The 26,632-nt window shown below is 37.8% G+C and overlaps 1 protein-coding gene across 4 annotated transcripts; it reads right to left on the reverse strand.

The window, feature by feature from the left end:
* Positions 1 to 562: 562 nt before the first annotated feature.
* CYLD (CYLD lysine 63 deubiquitinase) lies at positions 563 to 26,632 on the reverse strand. 4 transcript variants are annotated; one of them, XM_014255499.2, is made up of 17 exons: positions 26,532 to 26,632; positions 22,364 to 23,024; positions 20,849 to 21,151; positions 19,862 to 19,967; positions 18,748 to 18,843; positions 17,444 to 17,560; positions 15,576 to 15,952; positions 14,051 to 14,216; positions 13,094 to 13,235; positions 12,484 to 12,606; positions 11,129 to 11,220; positions 9,988 to 10,054; positions 8,420 to 8,552; positions 7,900 to 8,008; positions 6,826 to 6,944; positions 6,001 to 6,217; positions 563 to 4,593 (listed from the first exon to the last, which is right to left on the reverse strand). In XM_014255499.2, exons 2-17 carry the CDS (start codon positions 22,868 to 22,870, stop codon positions 4,409 to 4,411), a joined length of 2,859 nt encoding a protein of 952 aa, XP_014110974.2. In that variant the 5' UTR covers positions 22,871 to 23,024; positions 26,532 to 26,632; the 3' UTR covers positions 563 to 4,408. The 4 variants fall into 4 exon arrangements, with proteins under 4 accessions (XP_014110974.2, XP_014110976.2, XP_005526420.2 ...); XM_014255501.2 differs by lacking the exon at positions 26,532 to 26,632 and adding an exon at positions 25,098 to 25,230 and having other exon boundaries at positions 20,984 to 21,151; XM_005526363.3 differs by lacking the exon at positions 26,532 to 26,632 and adding an exon at positions 25,098 to 25,230.

Below are 26,632 nucleotides of genomic sequence, written 5' to 3' on the forward strand. Positions count from 1 at the left end.
TTTTATTTATTTGTTATTACTAAAACACTCAGGTAAATAAATAAATAAATAAAGAGGTAAACCTGCAAATGCTGGATAGCAGTTAGTGTTTTTCTAGACATAAAACACACAGAAAGTGGAAGCTGTGGATTCAGCAGTGAAGCTACAGCATTATTCCAGGAGGAGCTGCTCACTGGGGTCAGTAAGTTGGTGCACTAAGCATTTAAAAATAAAATCCCCCCAGGAAAACTCCAGGTAGCTACAGCCGTTTTCCAGTGGTTTTCCCTTACAGCATCCGGTGCTAATTGGTAAGATACAGGTAGTATTCTTAGGAAAAGGATTATAGTAATTCTCTGATTTTATACAGTACAACAATTCCTGTTTCCTAGAAATTCTGAAGGAGTAAAAGAAATTTATAAACATAAATCCTGCTGTAAGCAAACAAAACAAGGTAGTTCACCCTCTATTCATGCTTTTTCATGACACTCACACATTTCCAAGCCCCAAAGAAACGAATAGAGCCATAAGAATAATATTTTTAATTAATATTAATACAGAAAGAGCACATAGTACATTCCTTTCCAGCAGCAGCTCATTCAGCCCTACCATTAGAGAAAAAAAAAAAAAAAATTAAGGCTAGTTGAGGGCAACCTGATCCAATGGTTTGTTTCCCTAATGCCTTCTTGGAGACAGCCTTGTAAGCTTAAGAGACTATTTGTGCACAAAACATGGGATGTTTATTTAGCCAAACATCAAGAACAGATAAAAACATGCTTTGTTACAGTGGTAAAAATACACAGAGCTTTCAAGCTGCTTTTTACAGCAGCTCAGTTGGGAAACCTCACCAGTCTGGTGTGCAGCATGGTGGTGCCTTGGAATTGTATGGAACAGGCAATTGTCAGGGATCATGGTGACCACACTCAGCTACTCAGTGGAGCATAAAGTGCACAAGAAAAATAAGTGCATTGAAATGAACCATTTATGATCAAGAGCCATTCTTGTTACACACAGTACTTGCTTAAAATGGGAATCTCACAGGCTGTTCAGTACAACACAGCATTACAATTTTCAAGAGCACAGAATCAGTATCACATATTATAAAGACCTTTACTAAACATAGATATTTTTGCAATTTTTTTTCCAATTATCTCCCCCACCCAACAACAAGTCTTCTGCTGTAACTTATGGTGGGGTTGGTTGGGGTTTTCTTGAAGGACTTGGTTTGCTTGAGTAAGTCTGTAAGGCATTGCCTTTAGTTAATACCTCCTCTTTACCCTCTTCAAAATCAGCAAGGATTTAGTGGCACAGTGATTTATTCTATTTTGAACCACTAGTTCTAAAAATGTTTAGCAAAGCAGGAAAGTTGTATGGGGTGAAGGTTTTTTCCCCAGTTACAAAAGTTTATGTCCTACGAAACTTTACATTTTTACAGGCTGGCAGGAACTGTGCCATCAATGTATTTTCCTACTCACAGGTTAAGGCCATTGTTAGCAGTACTTATGAGCCAAACAATGAAGAATGATCTAAGTGCTATTAATTTGAGAGGACATTCGCCACATTAAAAAAAAAAAAAAAAAAAAAAAAAAAAGAGAGAAAAGAATTGATTGGGAGGTTTCCAGATGCATTAAACAATATAAATGTTGGGTGCTTAGTCACTGGAATCTTTGGGCATTACAGTTAACAGCAGTAGATGCTTAGAATGCAAGCTTCAAAACAGCTTCTTCAAATCCCCTACAAATATATGCTGAAGGCTAAAAAACACCCAGAAAACCCCACCTTTTTTACCTTTGCATATAAGTTATTTTACAAGTTTCCTTTCACAGTGAAATCACTTTTCTGTTTGTATACTCGTTTCTGAGAAAGGAAATAAAATTGGGGTTATTTCTATAACATTTAATTTACATTGCCAGATCACCTCTAATGCAGTGCAGTACAGCACACAGCAATACATTTTAGATTAAAAGAAGACTCCTTGATTGCCAAAACAATTTTTTTACATGCTATAGAAGACATCTCTGCCCTCTTAAGTGGTAAACAACAAACTAACCATGTAATAATACAGTGCTTGCAAAACTATTTACCATTTTGCAATAATCTATAGTACAAAAGGCAGGGCGTAAAGCACTGCCTTTCCAAACACAGTATTTGTCACGAAGAAGTGTGCACAGTAAAGAGCATTCCCTACATGTCCCACAGGAAGAGTCCACATTTCTTTTCCACTGAAAGGCCAGAAGCTTGAAGGCAAGAAGCCAAGTTCATTTACACTTATCTATGTATTAATTAACTTCTGCTAATCAAGTATGTATCCTGAAAAGCTGGATACTTTCCAGTTGTACAAAAGAGCAGCTATTTTGCTACAAGATTACTCACCTAGGAAGCTTTAATATGGCTGCCAATTCCAATCCTCTCCTCTGGCCATAGCATGCCCAAGGCTGTTCTCCAAGCTTAGGCAGGAAGAGGTAACTATATGTAATGAGGCTGAGGGGTTTGGAAAGATGACACCAGTGGAAGAGATATGAAATGAATGCACTGGGAAAGTCCAAAATAAATCTAGGGCTAGGGAAGAGAAAAAATCCAGACATTCAGACTGGTGTCCTGGGTACAGATTTGTGCTCGGGCCTTGTTTGGTCCTTGTTCAAAGGGGTCATGGCTTGGACCTCCATCCAGGCTGGGACACAATGGGCCTGGTTATAGAATCCATCACCTAAAACCTACTGGATTTTTTCATAAGAGAAAGTGATCAAGAGCTCTGTGCTGAAACAAAAGAGTTTTGCCAAGGAGCACAGCCTGGATAAATAAGGCAAGGGAACATAAAGCCAAGAGACTCTCCCAGGCAAAAGCAACAGTGACACTTCTAATAACCTTGTTGCTCTTGAGAGTGAAAGATTAGAGCACACTTCATGCAAAGGCTAATGGAACAGATCAACCCCCTCAGCACCCCCTGCTTCACACAGATTAGTCCTTCAAGCAGTTTTCAAACCTTACTCTACTACTGCTCTATGGTAGTGTGTCCCAAAGAAAGATTCTAGGTTCTCCAAGAAAAACAAAGTAACCACACTTTCAACAATAAGGGACCAGTCTCCATTGCCTTCAAAACAGCGGCTTTTGCAATGTAGCTTTTCCTCTCATATTTTGTTATCTCTTCCCTTCTACAGACTTGATCCCAAAAAGGAAGTTTCCATATAAAACAGCTTAAGAGCTGAAAATGTACAGTTCATATAGATGCAATTTGTACGACCAGATGTTACTGTATATATAGAGTTGTATGTTTGCTAGTCAGAAGTAGACAGAAGTAGCTAAAAGGCAACTAAAACAACAGTATTTAATTGCAAACAGGAACTAACAGACTTCAAAGTACTTTACATTAACACAGGTTTTGCAGCTTTTCAAGTTAGTTTTCATCAGGTACTTGGTATTCATTAAAACTCTGATCTACCTTTATTTATAGTTTCAGTTTTCCAGGCAGAGATTTTTAATATTCTTTTTTTAATATTACTAATCCTGAAATGAAGAGTCAAGTGTATAATATATTCCCAAGCAGTAGCTTAATGTACTGTAGAAAAGTCAGTTTTGTTTACCAAGGACTAGAATTCACTTCAGTAACATTCCCTGAGGCAATCCATGATTTTATTGTTTTGTCCTGGAATCATTTGTGTCCAGTTGCTGTTCTGTTCCAGAGTGCTTTGTTTCTTTAAAAATAGACACTTAGAAAAAGACATCTGTTAACTTTCATTGCTAATTTTATATTTTAGCAATTATGCTTCCCCTTAATACCCTCTTCTTTTCCTCTCTTTCCCCTCCAAAGGTTAACAACACAACAAGTCTGTGTGCTTGATTTTTGCAAGACAGGGATTCAGATCTTTAAATTAATGTTAATTTTTGGAACGGAGAAGAATACAGTAGATAACAGAACAGAGTATGCAATGAGCAGTCTAAAATTTATCTTACTCAAACTGAAGTTACTCTCTCTTTGAAAGAGAATCTATGGTGCTAAAAAGATCAGGGGTGAGGAGACATGGTGGCAGTAGAGAAACACATGACAGTCATCATCCCTGTCCACAGAAATGCACTGAGATAAAACACTGTATCCTTACATTCCCAATGGACTAGAGGAGATTTCTCCTGATATAATTTCACCTTTAACATTTCAAAAAAGCCTGTGTATCATCAATGCACTTAAAGCTTTTAAGTTTTAGTAACTTAACTTTGTTTATAAAACAAACACACACAAGCACACTTCCTAGAGTGCAAAATGCTTAAATACTTCAGTGACAGAACTCCATGTGTAGTTTTTGGAACAGTAAATCCTCTTGATGTCAAAGTCAACTTCTTCCATTGCCAGCAACGGTTGCATTGAACTACCCAAAACTGCAGCAAACCCCAAGTGGGTAACTCTGTACTGTCTCTTCAGTTCTGCAGAGATCCTGGTTCATTTGTATAAACTCATCGTTGGACTTTGATACATGCACATGTAAGCATCACAAAGCAGTCTTCGTGCACAACCTTGGATTTTCCTGGAATCCAGTGAGTGCAATTCTTCTAGGGACATCTTCAGGTATTCACCAACTTCTGGACATGGGGTAACTTGTGGAATGTTGAAGCCATTCTGACCTCCTTTTAAACCATAAGGAAAGGAGAAACAGATTAGGAGAGCATTTACATATATTTGCTCTTCATAACATAATTGTATTATGACAATATCACCAGTTCTTGAAAACACCTTCTAAAAAACTTAAATATGCCGCACTGGACTGCTGCAGGGTAAACACCTATGAGAAGTGCATTGTTCAAGAAATCACAATCAGAATCAGAATATCTAGTAGTGTTAACCACTAAACCACACCCACACAAATACTACACAAAACCAGGGAGAATTTTGGGTTTTCATTAACACTAAATTCTGTATGACTTTAGGAGATTGACCTGGATACATAAACCACCTCACATGCACTGAATTTGTTAATAACATGACAATTGCTAACAGCTGATGAATTTATAAACCATGTCTGTACCTGACTTGGAAAGTACTGTTTGGTCCTGGCCATTTTCCACATAAAAATGAGCAAATTAAAACAACACAAGTATAGACATCCTGCTGTTCTTGAAAAGCTGAAGAAAGATATTTGCAACTAAAAACCCCCCTAAGATCAGTAGGAGGTATTTCCAGCTTCTCATGTGATCTAAATTCCTGAAATAAAATGGTTCTTTACAAACATCAGTCATAAATATTTCAACCACTCTGAAATGAAGCTTGATTGTCTTCTTGCTGTTATAAGAAAGCGACTTTACTTCTGTAGCAGTTCCATTTTCAATAGGAGGCAAGATTCTTCTCGCCCTGCCAACTCACACTGTAACAGAGGGGTTCAAGAATACTTCATGCAAAAATTGTTAACTGTGTGTCTGACACTTCATCTATTACTGTTTTTCTTAGGCACCAGAACTGAGAGAGTCCATATTTAAATGGGATCTGTTTAAAAACCAGTACCTGTTTTACTGGCATTTGTATTATTACAAGGAAACAATTTCCCAGTGATAGCTCTAAAAGGATTCAAAGGAATAGCATAGATGTTGTAATGTGTGACTATTTCCTTTATTCTAAAGACAGCTACCGTAAGTCATTGAAGAAAAAGTAATAAAAATATTTGTATGCTGATAGTCATGTACATCAACTTAAATTTAAACTGAAAGTACATTCCTGCAGTTGATTATTTAAATTGTCTCTGCCAAATTTGCAAAGCATAGAAAAATGTATAAGGAGTCCTGCTAAGAAACTTCTGCAGTTACATCTGTACCATCTAATTACTAAGGTATCCAAACGAGGTGAAACTCAGAATATGCAAATCAGCAGCTGCCATGAAATCAATGCACTAAGGTAAGGCTGAATCAAGATCAGTATCGCAGCATCGAGTACATCAAGTTCAATGACACTAATATCCCTAAAACTTTAGGAAACAGTCACTGAAATCTAAACTACAGATACAAAAACGTAAGAGAAAGTGAAGAGAGTAAATGGAAGGTTACCATCCCGATCTGCCATGCTGTCAAAGAAGAGCCAGGCAGAGTCATCCCTGCCGTACTTGACGAAGGCCACGTAGTGGCTGGTCTCGATGCACAGCACTGCAAACAGCTCCATCTTCTGCGAGGGCACGCAGCCGTGCCGCCAGTCCCAGTCTGGCAGATCCTTAGGAAGTGACAATGGATTGAATTTATGACTCTGTCTCTTGGGATGAAGATGAACCTACAATTGAAGTGATATTTCAGAAAAGAAAAAAAACCCTGTAAGATTATTTGTTTCAGTGGCAGACAAAGCTAAAAAGAACATTACTGCTGAACAGAAGATTAATGGCGTTAGAGAAGGAACTGCAATAAGAGCAGCTGACTAAACATTTCTTCTTTTTTTCCACACCAGAGTAGTTCAATATTGCCCAGAAAATTCAAATCTACGGTTAGAAGGGAGGTCAGGTTTAATGCAACAGTTTTCTACTATGCTCAGATTTGAAAATAAACCATGACTGGCATCTTCATGCAATTGCCAAACAGCAAAACACAGCACTGCTGACAAGAATTTATCAACTCTAACAAGGTAGCATGAACATAAAATTAGGATTTAAAACACGTGGTTACTACTTGTCCACTGTGTCTAGTCCTGGATCTGGCAGCTGCCACGCTGATAAACACATTGCAGGAGTTCCTGATCTGTCACCAAAGGAGACACCTTACTTGGTGGATGGCAGCTACACTGGTGCTGGCAAAGAAGTCTCACTATGCTCTTCTACCTTTCTTTCAATTATTGTAGCATTAACCATTTGGGTTAAACCCATGTGAATAATGAAGACAAGCACTTACCTGTGTATTGCACGTTTTACAGAACTGCTTGATTTTGCCAGCAGAAATATCAGTGTCTTCATAACACTCCCTGCACTCGTACATAGCGAGCCCTCTGCAGATCCGGCACTGCCTGGGAGCTGCATGGGCAACAAAGGTATTAGTCTCCAGGCTGGGGAGGCTTTGTTTTATAAGAAAAGGAATAGGAAAACAAAGGAGAACTATTACTTTAAATGGAGAATAACACTACATTAAAAAAAAAAAAGTTAAAATGAGATTGCTAATCAAAGAGAAATGTAATTAATTTAACTTCTCTTTGGTTCAATGTGGATTAAGTGTAAATGGTAAGTGGCAAAACAAGATGATTAAAATCAAGTGCATGAACAAGCAAAAACAGGCTTTTCAATCATGTTAGCTCTCTCATCATAGTGGTACTGCTACCTTAGCCCCTACAGCTGTTAACACCAAAAATAAGAAAAAGGAAAAAGCATAAGCTGATGGCCAAGGCAGTGAGAGAAAAGTCCATGGCAACTTCAGAGATTATTATTCTGATGAATTTTGGCAGTTTTATTAATTCTTATCTCAAATTTAAAACCAGGTGTCCCTCCTTAGGACAATGCAATCAAAAATTTGGTGGATGACCAATGTCAGAAACTATGTCACAAAAAGAAGTGATTTAATTCTGGCTATAAAATGCACACCCACAATATACCACAGGTGCACATGCTCATGTCAGGTTCCCTTCTAGTCTGATGAACTAATGAATCAATGAACTGCTTTGCTGCTAATAACTCAATTTTAAATACACTCCTGAAGTAAGTTCAGTTGAACAGGTACTCAAGACTTAAGTAAACAAACAAAAGCTGTATTCTATACATTCTTTGCTACTAGAAATTAGAGCTTCTAATTGACATGAGGGAAAAAAAGCCTTCTACTCAGTAAACTTTCATTTCTGCTCAGCCTGAGCATCTCACACTATCTTGGTAAATACCCAACGAAGAAAAACCCCAACAAATCCACCCAAAGTATCAGGAATACTTTCACTGTCACTCTCAGCAACTCTCTCTGTTATACAATGCAATGTTATATACTTACTGTCTTCAAGTAAGTCTGTTATATTTAATTCCAAGGAAGGAAAAATTTTATTGAACATTTTGAAGTCTTTTCCAAACCGGGGCATCTGGATAATCAGGCAAGAGGGTGCCTAGGTAAAATGCCAGAATATAATGTAATGAACTTGAGATAAATAACTATCTAACTTTGTAGACATTCTTCTAGTGCTATAGTCATGTTTTTTAAACTCACAGCCCATGGACAGAGGTATCTCTAAGTATTAGTCCTTAAAACAACTCAGTGGCAGCAGCTAAGAAGTTTTCTTTTACAAATTCTTTACCTAAATCACTTTGATCTGTTCAGCCAAAGAATACATATCATAACCTTCATAAATATGAACCTCCAAATATTTCTGTTATGTAGGCATCCTGGATCACTGACACAATATTCCCATTTCCAACATATCTGCATGTTTTTACACCAAATGCTACTTTTGTCCCATTGCTGAATGGACAGATATTAAGGTATGATCACTTCTAACAAGGCAACAGCTGTCACCAACCTCTGCAAACTTCAAGTTGCTGTTGATGAATGACCACTCTAGTAACTGCTGAATTGTTGGGACTCCAACTTTCTCATTTTTGTCCATAAAAATTTGATAGAAGTAACAGTCTTGTACTTTCTGACCTGGTGATCTAAAAACAGATGTAAAGAAAAAAAACCAAACCAAAACAAAAAAAAAAACAGATTCTGAAGCTCTACTGTAATGATGACTGTATCTTACTAAGAAAATAACATCTACATGAAAACAGTCGACAAAACATCCTCTCTGCATTGAAATATATTGTGCTTAAAAAACAAACAAACAAACAACACAGCCCCCTGCCCTCAAAAACAAAGTGCCAGGCAGTCAAGTATGAACTGATTATGGAAAAATTTAAAGAAAAAATCAGTGTGAGTTTCAGAGCATGTTTTAAAAACATATGCCTATGCATGGCTGAACTACCAACTGAGAAATACTTCCTAAGCATCTGCATCAAAAACTCCAAGACAATAAAGCAGCTTTCACTGGAGAGACAATTAGGAATTTCAGTAATAAAATATCAAACGAAACAACAATAATTATCTTCAGTATGATGGGTTTAATGAAACATTTTCTCTAAATCAGGGCGATATTTACACCGCTTCCTGCAGTGGGAGTGACACACAGATGGCTAATGTTGCTAGACTTGCTCTATAGTTAGCAGAGAACTCTCCAAAAGGATAATCCAAATTCAAGCCTGTCCAGCTCTATTTGTTAAGACTCCTTCCACACCTAGGCCAACTCTGAGGCACATTACCACGCAAACTGCCAATGCAAGCCATAGGAAGCACTCTGGACAATCTTCTTCATCCTCACCAAAATAAAAAAAAAAAAAGGGGGAAAAAACCCCTTTCCATTAAACACACACATACCTACAACAAACCAATTATCCCCTTCAAAAAACAAGAACCACAAAACCACAACACATTTTGTATGGATAGGGACACAGAATTAAGCTACCAATTTAAGCATGCTTTGAGGTCAGATGTTCAAAACTTAGTCAAGTAACAAGTACCAATGTTTTCAGACTGTTTCTGTTAAATAAACATAGCTCTGATGTATTTGGGAGGAGATCTTCAAATGGGCAATTTAACCTCCTCTGGAAGTACAAAAGAAAGGATATAAAAGATAGTGCTCAGGTTGAAGAAATGGTTTTTGCTACTATAGAGAAAAAACATACAGGACTAACTAGCTTCTAACAGCAAAAGGAAACCATTAGGTAGGAGCTGCTTCATATCAGCATCAAAAGTTTCTGGGAACTTTCATCAAATTTGCTATAAACTGTAACCTCCTCCCATCCCAGCCAGCATTTAAGGCAATGTTGATTTTTAGAGTATTCAGTGGTTGAGAGGATTTTAAAAGCATGATGCTCAGTGGTACCACTACTAGGAAGAAAGGAGACTTCTGAATCACCCTTGAGGACTTCAGGTATGTGCACAATACATACAAATTCTGCTGCTAAAAGCTGAATGGTGGAACATAAATTTAATTCTGTGTATGGCAGAGACGTGAAAAAACCCTTGAAAGACCAAAGAAATAAGATGCACCTTATTTTCAACAGTGGCTCAACTCTTAGAATATGATGAAATAAAATATTCAGAAATTCTTCTGGATCTGGAGGGGGGAGAGAAAAAAGGTTTTGTTAGCATGCAAAATCAGACACATTGTTCAAGACTCACTGAAAGTGTAGGTTTTCAAAATTTTCATAGAAAAAAATCAAGTTAATTTTTATAGCTTTATTACCACAATATGATTATGACAAACAATGAATATTTTTTTGACAAACCTCTGCTTATTATTTTAGTGTTAAATGTCTCCAATAAAAGGTACAGGCTCAACAGGGTAACAAAGCTTTCCAGTAAAATTAAAAAACATGCTCTGTATTTCAGAGGAATCAGCAGCACACAACTTTTCCAGAAGAAATAAAAGCTTTCAAAAGGAAACAGTGAATCTGCAGAGAGCCAGTGAGGAGCAGTGACAGAAACACAAAACCTACACAATAGTCCCAAGTTCATCTGAACTAGAGACCGAGTTCTCTAACCAAGAATGCAGCCAACAGCAGCTTCCCAGAGGACTGCTCTCCCCCACCACAGCTTACTGGTGTATTTCTCTCCCTGCCACTAACTGCAGTAAATACTGGTTCCAGCATTCAGTATTTACAAAGAAAGTAGTACTCTCTGGAATAAAAGCAAAACAGTTACATAATGCAATGCTAATTAATCAATATATGTAGCAAAAGATCAGAAAGTTGAAAACTTATTTTTCTATCATGATTTGAACGTTTTATTTCTTAAAATATTACATAACCATGGGAACAATGAAATGTTGTAGTGCTAAAGTTTATTCCTCAGGGATTACAGTGACAATTTGAAAGAGGACAAACCCCAGCCTTATCACAGTCTTCTCCACTGACTGCTAGAAGGGAGTTCCAGGGGCATAGGAAGGCACTAAAAGAAATCCAGGCAGTGGAAGACTGCAGAAATTGTTCAGCTAGGGTTTCTTACATAGCCAAGGAAACAGAAAAGACCTTTCTAGCAGCCAGTGGTCACTCAGATCTCTGCTAGGGACTCTACTGCCACAGAAAAATATTTGGGTGTCTTGTTCTGGTATAATTATGTAGTAAAGTTCCTCAGTTCCTTCACATTAGATTCTTGTAAGTCTCAAAGAAAAGCAAGCCTCCCCCATTACCTTTTTCCTCTGAAGTGAATCCTGATGCAGCCTCAACTTTTTCAAGTATTTTCCTCAGTTTCATTATTTTTGTAGCACATACATATCCATATCTAAGATAAATGGATTTAATAAGCTATTAGCTAGTTTGTGATCAAGTCAGAGTAGTAAAAAAAGCCAAAACCAACCACTTAAATACTGCAATACAGGTTCTCAAATCCTTCTTTAACTATCTGCAGATGGTATTTCTTCAAAACTACATACTGATTTCTCATATTTAATCTGACTCCCAGATTTTTTAATGTAGTACAAATTTAATGCAGTGCTCAATGTTCTTTTACAACCTTTAAGAGCATTCTTCATCATCAAGTTACCAGAATAATTGTTTTCAGATTTGTCAGTCAATTACTTTTGATTTGTTTTCACTCTAATTTGCATCATTTCAGAATGTCACAAAATAACAGCACTGTGGGAGTTGTTAACAAAAAAAAAAAATTCAATATTTGAGAAAAACACAGAGCTGCTCTGCTGACCTAAGCTGAGGCTTTGAGCATTCAAATTCATTTTCCCAAGTTTTAAGCATGGTAAAAGGACAGTAAGACATTCAGCCACCTCAGGCACCTGATATTTCTGCTACTCAGTGTGTATCCTGCTTTCCTACCTGTTCCACAGACCCTGAAACATACCAGGCAAAGTGCCCACTCCCTGACAAGAATAAGGCTTCAGGGACCAACGCTTTTATTCATCAAAATAAAAACTTTGTCAGAACTTGTTCGGTGAGAGCCCACAGAATTCTGGAACTACAACTGTATTAGTCACATTTTTGAAAAAAATTAAGCTTAAGAACTTAACATGGAAAATTTTGTTGCACCTCATTTACTCATTGTGCCTGATAAATTACAAAGGCCATATTAAGTTCTTTTAATGAAAGCTTTTTGGCCACTTGCAGACCACATGTAAAAAGTAATGAAACTTCTAAAGCCCTGATAAATCCACTGAATTGTGAAACTCCATATAAGATAACCCAAATAATTTTCTGTTCAAGTACAATAACATAAAAAATGTGTAAAGATGAATGCTGTGAGCAAACAGAACTTGTATTTATCAATATTTTTGTAATCATACTTGCACTAATTTTACAATAGCTTTGTGCTGATCCATTCGCAAATAAGAAACTAGTGAAAATATTTATCACCAAACAATGAAAAATTCTTTCCAGTTATCACTGATTAAATTTGCTGAAAAGAAAAAGTAAAAATACTTAGAGAAAAATACACTGAGTAGCAGCAGACAGCCAAACTTCTCAGTTTGCAGGAATGCAAACACTGCAGGATCTCTCAACTTCACATTAGAGACCAGTTCTTGTCTCTACTTACATTCTCAGAGGATTCACAATCTCTGTCCGCAGCAGCTCCTGAGTCTCACTATAATACTCTACATCATTCATTTCTTTAGGTCTGAGTAGCACAGTGTCCAAAACAGAGCTAAAAGAAAACAGGCTACAAAGAAAAAAAGGAGGGTTGTTTTGACTATTCAAATACCTGAGGAACATAAGACAAACCAAGCAAAGCCACAAAAGTTAAAGAACTGAACAAACTCAAAAAGAGACAATTATGGACAGGGGACAGAGCTGCACTAAATAGCAAAGTCCACTCCAACCCAGCGTCCTTTCCTGCAGCAAAGTGCAGAACCAGTTGCCCAGGCAGGATTCTGCAAAAACCTGCAAGAGGCATTTCCCTCCCTCCACCCCTTCTCCTTCAACCTTCTAGAGGCCAGTGACTCCCTCAGTCTAAACAAGCAGATCCACAAGGGCCAGTGCAGTTTGGGCATGACCAGCACTTCACTGCTCACACTGGGAGAGCACAGGGACTGCAGCACAGGACACCGGGAGTGAATACTGCACAGGAATACACACAGTCACTCAAGCAAAGATCACATGTTCTGCACTTCTAGCATGAGATGCCACTATACAAATTATGAACTTACCAGAATAAGGTGGAGTCTAAGTAACAGGAGTTGTAATGCCCCTGGATACCTTTCTTCTTTCCAATCATTGTCTCTAAACCTTCTTTTTCCATTTTTGGAGGAGTGTTTTCTTCTACCACTTCACTTAAGTAACCTCCAAAGGCTGAAATTTTTTTTTTCAAAAGACACTTTAAAGCCTCAAATTTTATCCCCCTTGAGATTTTCCTATTAATGTTTTATAGCTAAGTTTCTGCCTTAGTGTAAGCATTCCTTCTCTGGACTAGAATAGCATTTTATTATAGCTGAGACTCACTGTCTTCCAGAGAGTGAACAAGGCTTTAAATTCTACACTAGAGTGCTTCAGAAAGCCTGCAGCACTGAATTAATTTTATCCAGTAGGAATTAATTTCTCTTTTCATTACAAATGCCCTGTTCACACTATTTTACAAGTATCAGACACTTTTCTTTGCTGTTTTCCCAAACAATACAATGTGACCCAAGAAATCTAAAATAGTTGAAGTTAGGGAAAAAAAGAAGTTTTTCACCACTAACTTCCATCATAAAAATACATGCTTTCCTTTAATATTTAGAGAATAAAATAATTTGATGTATAGATTATAGAAAAATAACTGCCTTTATTTCTTTTAATGAAATCATACAATGCTAGGGTTGCAAATACCATTTTCAGCAAGATTGTTTTACAACTTCTAGAGTAAAAAGTGTACAGAATAAAAAATTCCCATAATTTTATGACATTTCTTTAAATATATGATCATTTTCTTGTTTTAAAGCATTAAAATATAATTCAAGAATCACTGTATTCTGTACAGGCTAATCTGCTATTCATTAATCTCAACTAAGTAAGACCTGTACAGATTTCCAAGTGCTCAATACAAAGAACTTATTGAAGGAATGAATAAAACCAAAGCCCTGGCCAGTTCCCAGGTGATGAACAAGAAATAAGCAGAAGGTCAGTACCTAGAGAGTTGCAGCGCTCGATCTGGTTGGAAACGGGCTGGAGTGAGGCAAACCTGGAATCTGGCCTGCAGCTTTTGAGTTTAACAAAAAGAGCTTTCTTTGGAGCACACGTGAAATATCGAGTTCCTTTAAATGTTCCATCTGTACAGCCTGCACATTCATCTTCCTGAAAATTCAAGTGAGAATTCATTGTTTTTCTTATTTCTACAATTCTGCAGTAAGACATTTGATAAAAGTATCTACCCACAAGTCACCCTTCTGCTACTCTGAAGCATGATCCCACTGTTTCTGCAATCCAGTATCCAAAGCCTCAACTGAGGTGTTGTCTAACCGGATTTTTTGAGATAATTAAGATTTGCATGTTTCTTTCTTCATGCTTAAACCTTCACTCCATCCAAAATAAAACAAAAATTCCATCAGAAGCAGCATGGGGGAGATAGGAGGAGAGACTGAATTCAACCTGGTCCAGATTCCTTCTGTAGTTAGAAAGAGCACTTTTTACCACTTAATTAAAAGCACTGAACATGGGGCATTGTGAACAATTTCAGCGTGATTTGGCTGCACAAGTAAACTGCCTATTTCAAAACACACAAAATGTACAGTAAGGGAGACAGCACAAACTAAGAATGAACAAAAACGAGCTGCTATCTTTGAGAACAGGATTTGAGGTACATTTCCTGCTTAGTAACCAGGGCTTTACGCAGAAATGCATAAGTGGCACCCTAAGGAGCATGCTCAGAATGCCTGTGGCAAGCTATGGCTCCAACTTCACCTAAAACACCCACAAGGATCAGGACTTCTTTGTAACAGCTGGAATTCCAGTCACATTCTCACATATTTTGCTTGTGTTTTACATAATTTTACACTGCTTTATATCATATTTTACTGAACATTATCCCAAAATAAAGAACTCCATCTCCTTAATTGTGTAAACATTAATTTAACTGATATCCCATCACAACCTTGGCAGCAGCTGCTACAGAGGGACTGTCAGTACACAACAACAATTCATATTTGAGGCAACTCTGGGTTTTTTTCACAAAGGGCCCAAAGAAACACATAATGCACACGGCTGTCAAATCAACAATATCACTACTGTCAATTATCAAAACCAGTCTTACAGCTCTGACAGTCATCACTCTGCCTGTTTGCTCTTATGCAAACAGCAGAAAACTATATTCAACAATGACAACTACAGCTAGAGAATTTTATATAAATTTCCACTTAAAGGACCTTTAAATTTAATTTTTCAATTACAATCTCCATAAGGTAAGCAAAGGACACTTCCTTAAAGCAAGAAAGTGATCAGTCTGACAAATTCCTTTGCAAACACATCTCAGAGCCTACTAATAGGGTAAGGTGTAGGGCACCATAAAATGAGAGCTTATCAAAGAATTTAGCTCCAAACTTGGCAACCTGCTTGGGCAAATCCTCCAGACTGACTGCTTTTGCAGCATATATAGGCACCAGCTCTGAGAAACAAAACTAGTAATTAACATTATTGTGAACTAGAATTTATATTTACCAGTTCCAGTCCTGCTAATACTTCATTTACTCCAGGGGGCTGGCCAATCCAGCGGATTACTCCATAGAAAGGAGGATTTTCTTTAACTTCAGCCAAGGAACCTGCTTCAAGACCATGTGAGTTTCCAATTGGACTTGCTGCTGATGGACTTTCCTGGGTAGCTGTGGTATTCACATCACCCATGACAGACTGAACAGATAAAGAGAGAGGACTATGTCCAATAGTACCATTAGTACTTGTTTTTGTCAAGCTAAAGGGGAGGGAGTGAAATCTGTTTTCTGTAGACACAGAGTTTGTTAAAGGTGGTTGCAGTGGCGGTGAAGAATGCCCAAATCCAGAAGATGAATCAGTAAGTGACTTTGAAGGGTCTTCAGCAGCTGTTAAAATCAAAACCAAGACGTTAGTAAGTGTTGGGGGTTTGTCGCCCTGTATTAAAAAAGGAAAGACTTGGCTCTCAAACCAGCAATGTCTGATGTAATAGGTGGGAAGCAATAACAGCTAGGGACATTTAGGAAGACTTTTGTCACTTGGCAACACTGGAGACACAGAACTGACTGAGCAGACACTGCTGCAGTGCCACCACTTTTACCACAAGCAACAGAAATGAACAGCGCAGAGAAAGGAGATGTTAGAAACTACAGGAAGGTTTAGATTGAAATCTTTTTACTTCATCCTCACATGAGGCTTCTTCTTTGAACATGAGTTAACAGCTCCAAGGATTATGACTGTAGGGGCAAAACTAGAAAGAGTTCATTGGTCACTGTGACTGAGGAAATTATTTGGTTCACAGATTATAAAGGCATAAATAATTGCTTGCAGATACGATTTGCAAATGGAAAAGTGCTTATTCCACTGACTCTGTCACAACATACTTGGCTCTAATACAGAGAATCCATCAGTGTCTATAAAGAATAAAGGACTTAAATATGTCATGAGCAATGCAGTGCCTGACAAAAGAGATACATGGAACAGCACAAGCACTTTGTGTCTTCTCTCATCTCTCTACACAGTCATAGAATACCCTGAGTTGGAAGGGTCTCCCATACACAATTGGTATTCACAGAACAAAAGCCTCTTCACCTATTCTCCCCATGCTGTTTCATTAAATGAAGTTAATGTCTTAAAAAATGTTAAAAAACGACAATCATTAGAGAACCAAGAACAATTTTAACCCATTTTCTTTTGTGGTTCAAGGAATTGAACCTGCTGCTACAGGTTTCTGGTGTAACTTAACAGTTTAGTATTTACCCCTTAAGCCAGTTAGCCACACTTTTCTAAAGTTTAGCAGGAAAAAAAAATAGGTCTGGAAGCAAATCAAGGTATATTGATCCTTCAAGTATGTGCACTCATACTCTTAAAAACCAAAAGAGAGATTTTACAGAAATTATTTTTTTAAAATACAGAAAAAAAACACATATACTTAGATAATTTCCCCACTCCCACTTCCAGACTGATTAGCTGGCATGGCAGAATGTTACAGTTCCCTTGGATCTGTAACACAGCTACAAAGACAGACAAAATGCAATTACTGTGTATACTTGGCTACAAGGAATACTTCATGTCTTCCATCCCAGCCTCAGCTTTTATTTTGCCTGTGAAACATGTGCATTCCAACAGAACTGCACGTGAGTTGCCAAGAACAATCTCCAACATGCAGAATAAAACCACAGGTCACACCAAGACAGAGAACATTTTCACAGGGGTTTCAAGATGCTTTTTATGGTGTAGTATGTATTCCACCATGACAACACAGTCCAACTGTTCTATATTTCATCTCATCCTTGTTATACTTGAAGAACATGATACACTCTAGCTTTGTTTTGTGGGTTTTTAAAATAAATATATAAAAAACTATCCTCTCTCTTTACCTTCATCAATATACCACGGGGATTTTGTTTTTGTTTGAGGCTGAGAGTCAACTGATGAGCCATTTAATGTGTAGAAGACTTCAGATCTGCTTCTATTTCCAGGTTCAGAGGTAGATCCTGGAAAACAACATATTTTATTGAAGAGATGAATCTCTTTAAAAAAGATCACCTACACTCTTATTTCCAACTGAAAATTTGTTACTACACTTTCAAGAAGACATAACTGCCTTTCCACAAAGGAGCAAACTCTCCCATCAAGGCTAACACAGTTCTAAGCTTATAACAAGGTAGAAATCGACACCAAACCAATATACACTCTGAGCTGAAATCTCAGGTTACCAAGCTGAAAAGAAGGCAGAAAATACCTCTCAAGAGCAAATTTTTCATGACTATACATTATGGATATAAGAAGGTATTTGCAATACTATTACAGTAGGTGGGTTTTGGATTTAAAGCACTAAAATTTCACATAAATTACTGATTCAATTCCAATTCTATAACTTGTACCAACATATAACCACAGTTACTACAGTGAAGACCATCTCTGGCAGCATTTGATGAGAGGTAAAATGACAACTTGCAGAATATACTGCCATTAGTATTCTAGTAGCCAATGTAGCCACTAGTAAAATCAAAAGAAACTGAATTTTTATTTCTGCCTTAAAAAAAAAATAAAAAATTGCTCCTCTTTCAGTTTGGTTTTGTTTGTTTTTTTCCCCTGGGAGGGTTTTCAGAGCTGAACAAAAACAGACTCAAGGAAGTTTATGTTTTGGGAATTCAATTGGGGATTCAATTTGAATCACAGCAAAATTAATACAATCACTATTAAGTAGATCTGCTCCTAGGCTAAAAATTTTGAAGTTGCTACTTTTGCAAGAAGACCAGAGAAACCAATATTTATTAAAAACCAAAACAAAACAAACACACACCACACTTCCAAAGAAACAGAATGCAGCCCTGACCTGTGGTACTAGACAACTAGGTAATATGGTCTTGAATTTCTGCTAAACCTCAAACTCTTTTTCATGAAAATGAAGGCAGTTTGAGCAATCTTAATTTAAACTGTCTACCATTTTTATCATGTTTAAATAAATTCATACTAATACTCTGCTTCAGAGAAATTTAACTTTTAACTACAGTTGAACTTGATGATCTGAAAGGTCTCTGCCAACCTTAATGACTCTGAACTTGACATGTAACTGAAATCATACATCAACTGATAGAAAAGACAATACTTTTTTGCAATACATTACAATACATTTTGTGATCTTACATAAGTAAAGAAAATCCCTTCCCATACATACCTATCGCCTTTGGCTTACTATGATTGAACAAGCTTTTGTCACCACTTCTTGAGGTATAGGCAAGCTTGGGAGGTCTCCTGTCCTGTGACACAGTCTCTAAGATATGGTAGATGAAGAGTATTAGCTTCCCTTTTCTATGTTTTCACTCTGTTACACAAACTTCACCTCGAAACATAACTGAACAAAGCTCTGCCACCACAAGCTTTAACACTGAGTGGAACAAAGCCTTGTTTGGCACAACACTTTATGTGCATACAATCTGCTTTCATCACATCAGCAATTGCTTGCTGCAAAGTCTACCATTACTTCTTGAACATATCAAATAGGTTGACTTCACATCCTTTAATGTATGGATGTATTTCCATTATGGGAAACAGACACAAGAAATTTTAAGTTTTCTTCTATCAACACATCTACAATAAATGCTCTTTTCAAAAAATGGAGAAGTCCCCATGGATTCTCCAGAGAAGAGCAGAACATTCGTGCAAAAACATGCATGTCAATTAAACTAGCAAATAGGAGGCAGACATAAGAAAAATCAGTCAATAGAAGTGTGAGAGCAACAATTACAGGCTCCTTAGAACGTGTCTAGAGATAGTGCCCAAACAAAAGTCTCATACAAACTTTTCTTTCTTCAGAAAAGGAATCAGGGAACTGCAGTTGTTACAAGTTAACACTATTTAGTGAATTAGTGCAGTGAATTTTTCCAGTCTTGACAGGCATTTCCAAGTATTTACTCCTAGAGTGCATACATAATCCTGTCAACACCTTTCAAGCACAGAAAGAACAGCTTTCTGATCAAGATATTGGAACTCCGGGAGTGAACTGAACAACAGTCCATTGAAAAGATTCCCATTATATATTCATGAATATTACAGACTGCATAGTATTGTAAATACTATACAATTTGACAGGAATTTTGTTCAGTATTAAAGCTTTTTCACCAGTAACCCAAAAGAGGGTAAAACTGAAGAGAAATGTAACAGAGAAAGTAATTCAAGTGAATTTAGGATATTAATTCTGCAGTATTGTTTTAACCATGTAACTGTGCCTAGGTGGAGAATGTCCTAGATGTTATCAAAGTCTGCCTTCTGGTTAAGAAAGCAGGGCATACCTGGAATAACATCATTGATATGCAAAAGAAGTGTACTTTCAACACTTGCAAAACTGCACAGCTGTATTCCATTATATCTTCCATCCCAGTTTCCAATCGGATTATCCTAAAAATAGAAAAACACATTACATGCATCCCAAAAGAAGATTTACATCATACTGAGTACACACATATATCTTTAGAAATATAAAAAGTAGGAAAATGAAATGTTTGACAACATCTGCTTTTTCCTGTAACTAATTTTGTATTTAGACTAGCCAAACATTAGTCTTTAAAGACAAAAGCTTAAAACATTATCTCTTGAGAAACAGCTCCTACTTTAACAAGCATTTTTCTTCTAAAAACATTATTGATAAACAAGCAAGAGCAATTCCAGTGCATTTTTAGGGAACAGGTAATGCAACCAAGAAAATGGAAGCATCTAACCTACAAAACCAGAACAATTTTGAAGTACCAAAAATTTAAAAGCCATTCATTTTTAAAATTTCATGTTGCTAGAAATAATTTTTAAAGACAAGCTTCACATTTTCTTGAAAAATCAAATTTTGTACTTGAAACTCACAATTTTAAGGTTAAATAAAGTAAAACAAAACAGTTACACGAAAAAAAAGGTTTTAAAAATGGCTAACAAAAGAAAAAGACATCCAGCCTACTTTTTTAACAGGCAGAAGAACAAAGCCAGTCTCACAAGACGAACACTTGACTCCATGACTTCAAGACTGACACCTAACATGGCAAGTAGCTCAGTGGAGGCTCCTCAGAGTAAGCAGAGCATTTCACCTGAACTGTTTAGCATCAAATACGACACCATTTATCTGATGCCAAGAAACAATTACCACCAAGGGCATCTCTGAACACAGTGTTTATTTCCCATTTTAGGTCAGCCTCCGCTGAAGTAGCTTGTGGATAATGTTTCTTCTTCTACGTGCATGTCATTCACTAGCTAACACACATGCAGAAGTTATTAAAGTCAGATTATTTTCTTACCATGTCCACTCCAACAACGTATCCTAAACTTTCGTTTCCTGGTAAGACATCACAGAATATAACTGTCCCATACTCTATACTCTCTCCTATCTTCAGAGAAACCCTGGAGTTGATCTCCAGAGGAGGAAGTTCTACCTGCATTGCATCAACTGGAGCTGCATAGTCACTTTCCAGTTCATTGTCATCATCTTCCACCAGCTCCAGTTTGTCCAAAGCAACGAAAACCCCACAATCCTCATCACATCTGAAAAGCTGCTTGCCTTGGTACTGTCCATCAGTAAAGCCCTGACCACGACCTTCTTCCTAAGTGTTGGAGGAGGAATAAGAAGAAGGAAAAAAAAAAAAAAAAAAAAAAAAAAAAAAAAAAAAAAATTATGTATTTTGTGAAAAACAGACTACTAAAAGAGCAAAAGAGCAGTAACATAATCCAGTGTTTTGGACAAACTGCACTAAGAATTTGCCTGATGCACTATCGTTATTGAGAGAATTCTGTCATCAGAATCTGTGGCAAATATACAGACTGTCGATCTTCAGGGAATAAAGAGCAAGATGTCACTAGATTAGGGAGTAGATGTAGGCAGAAGCCTTTATACTCAGAGAAGCAGATAAATTTTCTTCAGGTGCAAATTTTGCTTCAATTATCAAATTTTTGTCATATCAAGACAAGACTACTTCATACTAGACATATGCTAAACATTCAAAAATTCTACTTATATGCCATATAAAGTGAGATGATTTTCAGGAACACTTGAGCCTGATATTCCCTGAAGTTCTCAGTGGGAATTACAAAGAGGTCAGGAAAAGTTTAAAGAGAACTTTGAAAAATACACTCCTACAACAAGAGGAGAACTTTCCTGAACCTAACCCGTCAATAGCTTATGGTTGGCATTAATTTTTCAGAAATACCTCACAAGAAGCATACATTCTCTATTTTAACTCGCTGCCATTGGACTTATAGGGATCTACAAAAACAGCAGCCCCGAAATTCCACCCTGCATTTAGGGACTGTATCCTGACACAAGAAAACAAAGTACTCAACAGAAATCTGGGAGTCAGATATTCACTATGATAGGGATGTAAGTATTTTTACCCAGAGAAATTGTGGATGCCCCATCCATGGCAGTGCTCAAGGCCAGGATGGATGGAGCTCTGGGGAAACTATCTAGTGGAAGGTGTCCCTACTCATAGCAAGGGCTTTGAGACTAGATGATATTTAAGGTCTCTTCCAAGCCAAACCATTCCAGGATTCTATGAATTAAATTTTTCTGAGCTAGAGGACTCAGAGTATGTTCAAGTCCTTCTGCCAGCCCATGCACCACATCAAACTTCACTTAACATGGAGATATGATATGGCACGTTCACATAAAAGCATTTATGAGAAGATTGAAGGTAACAGATCTTAGGGGTAATATGCTTCTAGAAAAAAAAATTATCAGGACTTCCTCTTTATACTAAAGATATATTTAGCTCACCTCATAAAGTATATCTGATACTACTCCTTAGCAAGGAACTTACCAGCAACTCTACTCCAAAGTATATCCCTGTTAGGGACCTTTCTTGCATTAAGGGTCCTCTGAAGCGAACAACTCCAGGGTATTTCTCTTCCCCTGATCTCAGCTGTACTCTAACAGGTGAGCCAATATCTATCTGGACGCCTTTAGCTAACCTGCTTTTGCTTTTAAACAAACTGTATCTTTCGTCACAGTTAGTAATAGCCAGAAGCAACTCAGCTAGTTTTTCATTTATTTCTATAACATCCTTCTCATCCACAAACAGGATTGCATGTGGTTGTTCCAGAATCTTTAATCCAATCTGCAGTTTCTTGCCTTTACATGGAATATTTCTGGAGTGCGCCACAGAAGAACGGTCTTGAAAAAACTGCCCAATGCTACCTTTGGGTACTTTCAAGAGCTTTTGAGTCTGCTTGTCTATGACACTGCACTCTTGGAGAAGCAAGTAAAAAATCCGCTCTTCCCAGTAGGATGAACTTGCTTTTTCTTGACTCCATAAGCCTGAATTCATTGTGATTAAAACTTTAAAAGCTGCACAGAGATCTTCAAGAAAAATAAGCTCTTGATTTATGTGCAGTGGTCTTTCCAAATTCTACTGGGGGGTCCAATCTTTGTGGAACAATGCAATATTCATTTTGCAAAGAAACACATTTAGAGCAGGAAGCCTAGAATAAAAAGAAAAGAAAAAAGGACAAAATTGAATTGGGTAAGTACAGTCAGTCTTAAATAAAACATAAAACAATTTAAATCTGTGACCAGACTCATTCCTCATACAGATCAGGGTTCAGCAAAATGCAAGGCAGTGACCACAGTCCCAGAAGAGCCACTGTTCTGTTGATCATGGGCAGAGCCATTTACCCATTTCTGCTCCTTATTGCTGTGAATTTCATTTCCTTCTTTAGTTCCTTGGGAAAAAAAGGGGTTGTGGAAAGCATGTAATGAAACGCAGAAAACAAAGAAGACACACATAAGTGAAAGCAAAAAGAAAACCTAGGTGCAAATGAACATAAATAAACAACCTGCTCTAGTTTACAAACAATATTTTACTGAAACTTTCCACTATGAAGCTCTTTTCCCATGATTAGTGACTACTTATTTCTGACAAAGTATATTGCATCTGTCATCCTGCATAACATTTTTTGATTTAGTGAAGCAGAAAATTGTGTTGACAAAACAGAGCAGCAGAAAATGGGAACTTTAGTAACTTATAACAGCCATTTCTTTAATAGAAATGGACAGTTTCAGTAATATACAGTATATGAAAACCAAACCGTGCCAGCATTGCAACATGGAATTATCAGAAAAAAAAACTGGAGGCTCTTGTTTTTACCATTCTAGAAAGATAATTCACTTCAACAAATTAAGAAATACCTGACTTTCAGTTATTCATGGAGCATGGAGCAAACACCTTAGTTAAACATCATCTTTAGGACTACAATTCACAACCATGAAGTGAAAAAGAACAAATTGAAAATCCTTCTTTGAGCACATGTGTCTATAGTTTTGATCATAGTGGATACCTGAAGAAAGATCTGCAGCACTTTAGCAGGATTTGTTCTTCTAAAGATGACAGCCAAAAGCAGTATACAAGTTCACAATGTATTGTCATGTAAATCTTCCTGTCCCCAATCAGTGATGCCACAGTTTGTACTCATTTAAAGGATAACCTCAACAACTATTTATATCTAAAGGCAAATAATCATTGTCCTTGTGCCTAGGTACCCTATTTCTCCACAACTTTCCTCTGATGGCATCCAAACAACACAAAAAAAAAAATCTATCACATCAAAATCTATTGCTATTTCTCCTACCCTGTTTGAACCCAGTTTCAGTAGCTATTGGAAAGCAATGAAATACAGTAGTCCTGTAATTATTTTCCTCATCTTTTTAAACAGACAGAGTATTTAACAAAACTCTTTCCCCAAAGAAAAGCAGTAACTACAGACAAACTGAAATTTGGGCAAAGTCTCATCTTTCAGTCCCTACGAACTCACACATTCCAGTGCTTTTTATTGAGCCATTCCACAAAGTTTCTCAATCCCCAGTAGACTGCAAATAAGTATCTCTGACATTACAGGGATCCTGATTTTTCCTACTTCATTTACAGAAATAATTAATTTTCATTTTAGTAAGTATGCATGGAAATAATATATTAAAAGAAAAAGTCTGTTCAACAGCTCAAAAAAGATTAATCAATTTTTTTAATAAACCTTATCATATCTATTTTTTATTAAGTACATCTTGTTTGCAAGTCCATTGCTGCAACAATACAATCTTCACATGTTTAGTAGTAAAGAATTCAGTGTGAAAACTTGTCAACGGCTGCATTTAGATTATGTAATAACTTTATGTGGTGTGTGGTCAGTCTTCCAAAGCCCTAGACACCCAGAGAAATGTTACTAAACCCACTGGCTATAGTACCAAAAAGCATTCCTTTATTGAAGAGTTCTTCAAAATCTTCTTTTAGAATAACAGAAGTGACAAATTAGTATTTTAAGAGCACAAAAAAGCTTGTTAAAAGAACATTAAGTTTTGGCAACATATCAAAAATACATTTACATACACCATTGATTTAAGGATTATTTTTACTGCCATTTTCAATGGAATTCTGTGTGCAAAGTAAAATCTTTGCTGAACAAACAGCGTAGTTGTATCAGATTATGACCTGAATAAACTATTCACTGTTTATAATAAACCACTGTGAGATTAACTTGGGAACCAAGCAACTTAATCCTTACCAAAAGCCATCACTGCACTGTACAACACACCAGCAGCTTCTACAATTGTGCAAATCCAAGAGTAGTTGACCACCAACATGGGCAATTTAGGTGTCAGAGCTTGTTCAGCAGCATCCTTTTATTCCACCTACTACCTCAATTTTTTCATGCTCAAAAGCCTTTGGGGAGAAATAGGCAAAACACAGTCATGACTGCAACACTACATATTTCAGAAAAAAAACCCCACATTTTAAAAACTGTCAGGGCTAGGCCATAAACTACCTAACTTCAAAGCTTCCCTAATTTCCTTTATTCCTCATTTGTGAGTCACTGTTGTCACTACAGAGACATCTCATCAGAATAACAGTTTGCTCTGAAATTCAAGAACTCTCTTTCTACCCTGCAGGAGCCTTAGATGAACTATATGAAGATGTTTAAACCAGCTATCAGGTTTCAGAATGAACACACGTCTGTGGCTCTGATTCAGAGTACAAAATGAAAAGGCTAAAATAAATTGTACAGTTTCTTAAAAAACTTGACCCTTTAATACCAAAAATAATTTAACCAGCCAAGATGCAAAGTTCTGTTCTTCAACAGCCCAAAACCAATTTTCATGGGAAGGTTAAAACTAGGAGCAAGGAAATTTAGTTGCAGCTCAATGCACACAGAATTATACCGGCAATACAAGCTATGAGTGGAAGAAACAGAAACTGGTTCTCAAAATAGCGCTTGAAACAATGTAATACAAAGATGTTCATCCTGGTAACGCGATTCCTAAAAGAAAATGCACCTGCAGTTGTGCTCGGCGTTATAAATCTGATACAAATAATCTCCGTGAGAGGAAGAACAGGAATCATTCTCAAGGGCCAGAATGCTGTGGCGTTTCGAGATTTACCAATACAGCCACCCTGCAGACACCCCGCTGCCAGTCCTCCCCCAAAAATGAAATACTCATTTCTCACATGTGTGTGCTCAGATTCCGAAACGCTACCGAATATCGTATTTCACTGGGTTCTCTCACGACGTGTTTCATGGCAAGGCACGTCCGTGCGACACACACGGCTCCGTGCAAGGCTCAGCTTTGGAGAATAATTATCCAACCCCCCGCCCCAAACCTGAGCCTTTTCTCTTCTGACGGGCGGCTCGGTGCAGGACGGGGAAGGAAAGTCCCGAAACACTTCTTGAGCCGCCAACGCGCTGCTCAGGGATTGAGGCTGAAGTGTCGGAAAGGCCCAGCAGGGCCCGCCAGGAGCAAAGCCACCGCCACCCCCGGCCCAGCCCGGCCCCGCCGCTGGGCCCGGCTCCCGCAACACGGCAGGGGCGGCGGCGGCGGCCCGCGGCCACGGCCCGCAGAACCGGCCGGAGTGCGGCCGGAGCGCGGCCTGAGCAGGCGGCCGCACCAGCCGCGCCCCTGCCTGACGGCGCCGAGCGACGTCCCGCGGCCGCGCTCCTCACCTCCTCCTGCCCGGCCCGGGCCGGGCCTCCCGCCCGCCCGCCCGCGGGTCCGTCCCGGCGCCCTCACGCGCCCGGCGCGCCGGCCCGGCCCTCTCGGTGCT

The sequence above is a fragment of the Pseudopodoces humilis genome, chromosome 14, assembly GCF_049639895.1.
Source record: "Pseudopodoces humilis isolate 2021_Gansu_Grassland_sample_001 chromosome 14, ASM4963989v1, whole genome shotgun sequence".
In the NCBI taxonomy this organism is placed as follows: Eukaryota; Metazoa; Chordata; class Aves; order Passeriformes; family Paridae; genus Pseudopodoces; species Pseudopodoces humilis.

Coding starts and splice junctions, on each gene's coding strand:
- CYLD (XM_014255499.2), bottom strand. CDS start 22,870: ATGAATTCAGGCTTATGGAGTCAAGAAAAAGCAAGTTCATCCTACTGG. Junction 21,152..22,363: donor ACTTTGGAGTAGAGTTGCTG/GTAAGTTCCTTG, acceptor TCCAACACTTAG/GAAGAAGGTCGTGGTCAGGG. Junction 13,236..14,050: donor CGAGCGCTGCAACTCTCTAG/GTACTGACCTTC, acceptor AAAAAATTTCAG/CCTTTGGAGGTTACTTAAGT.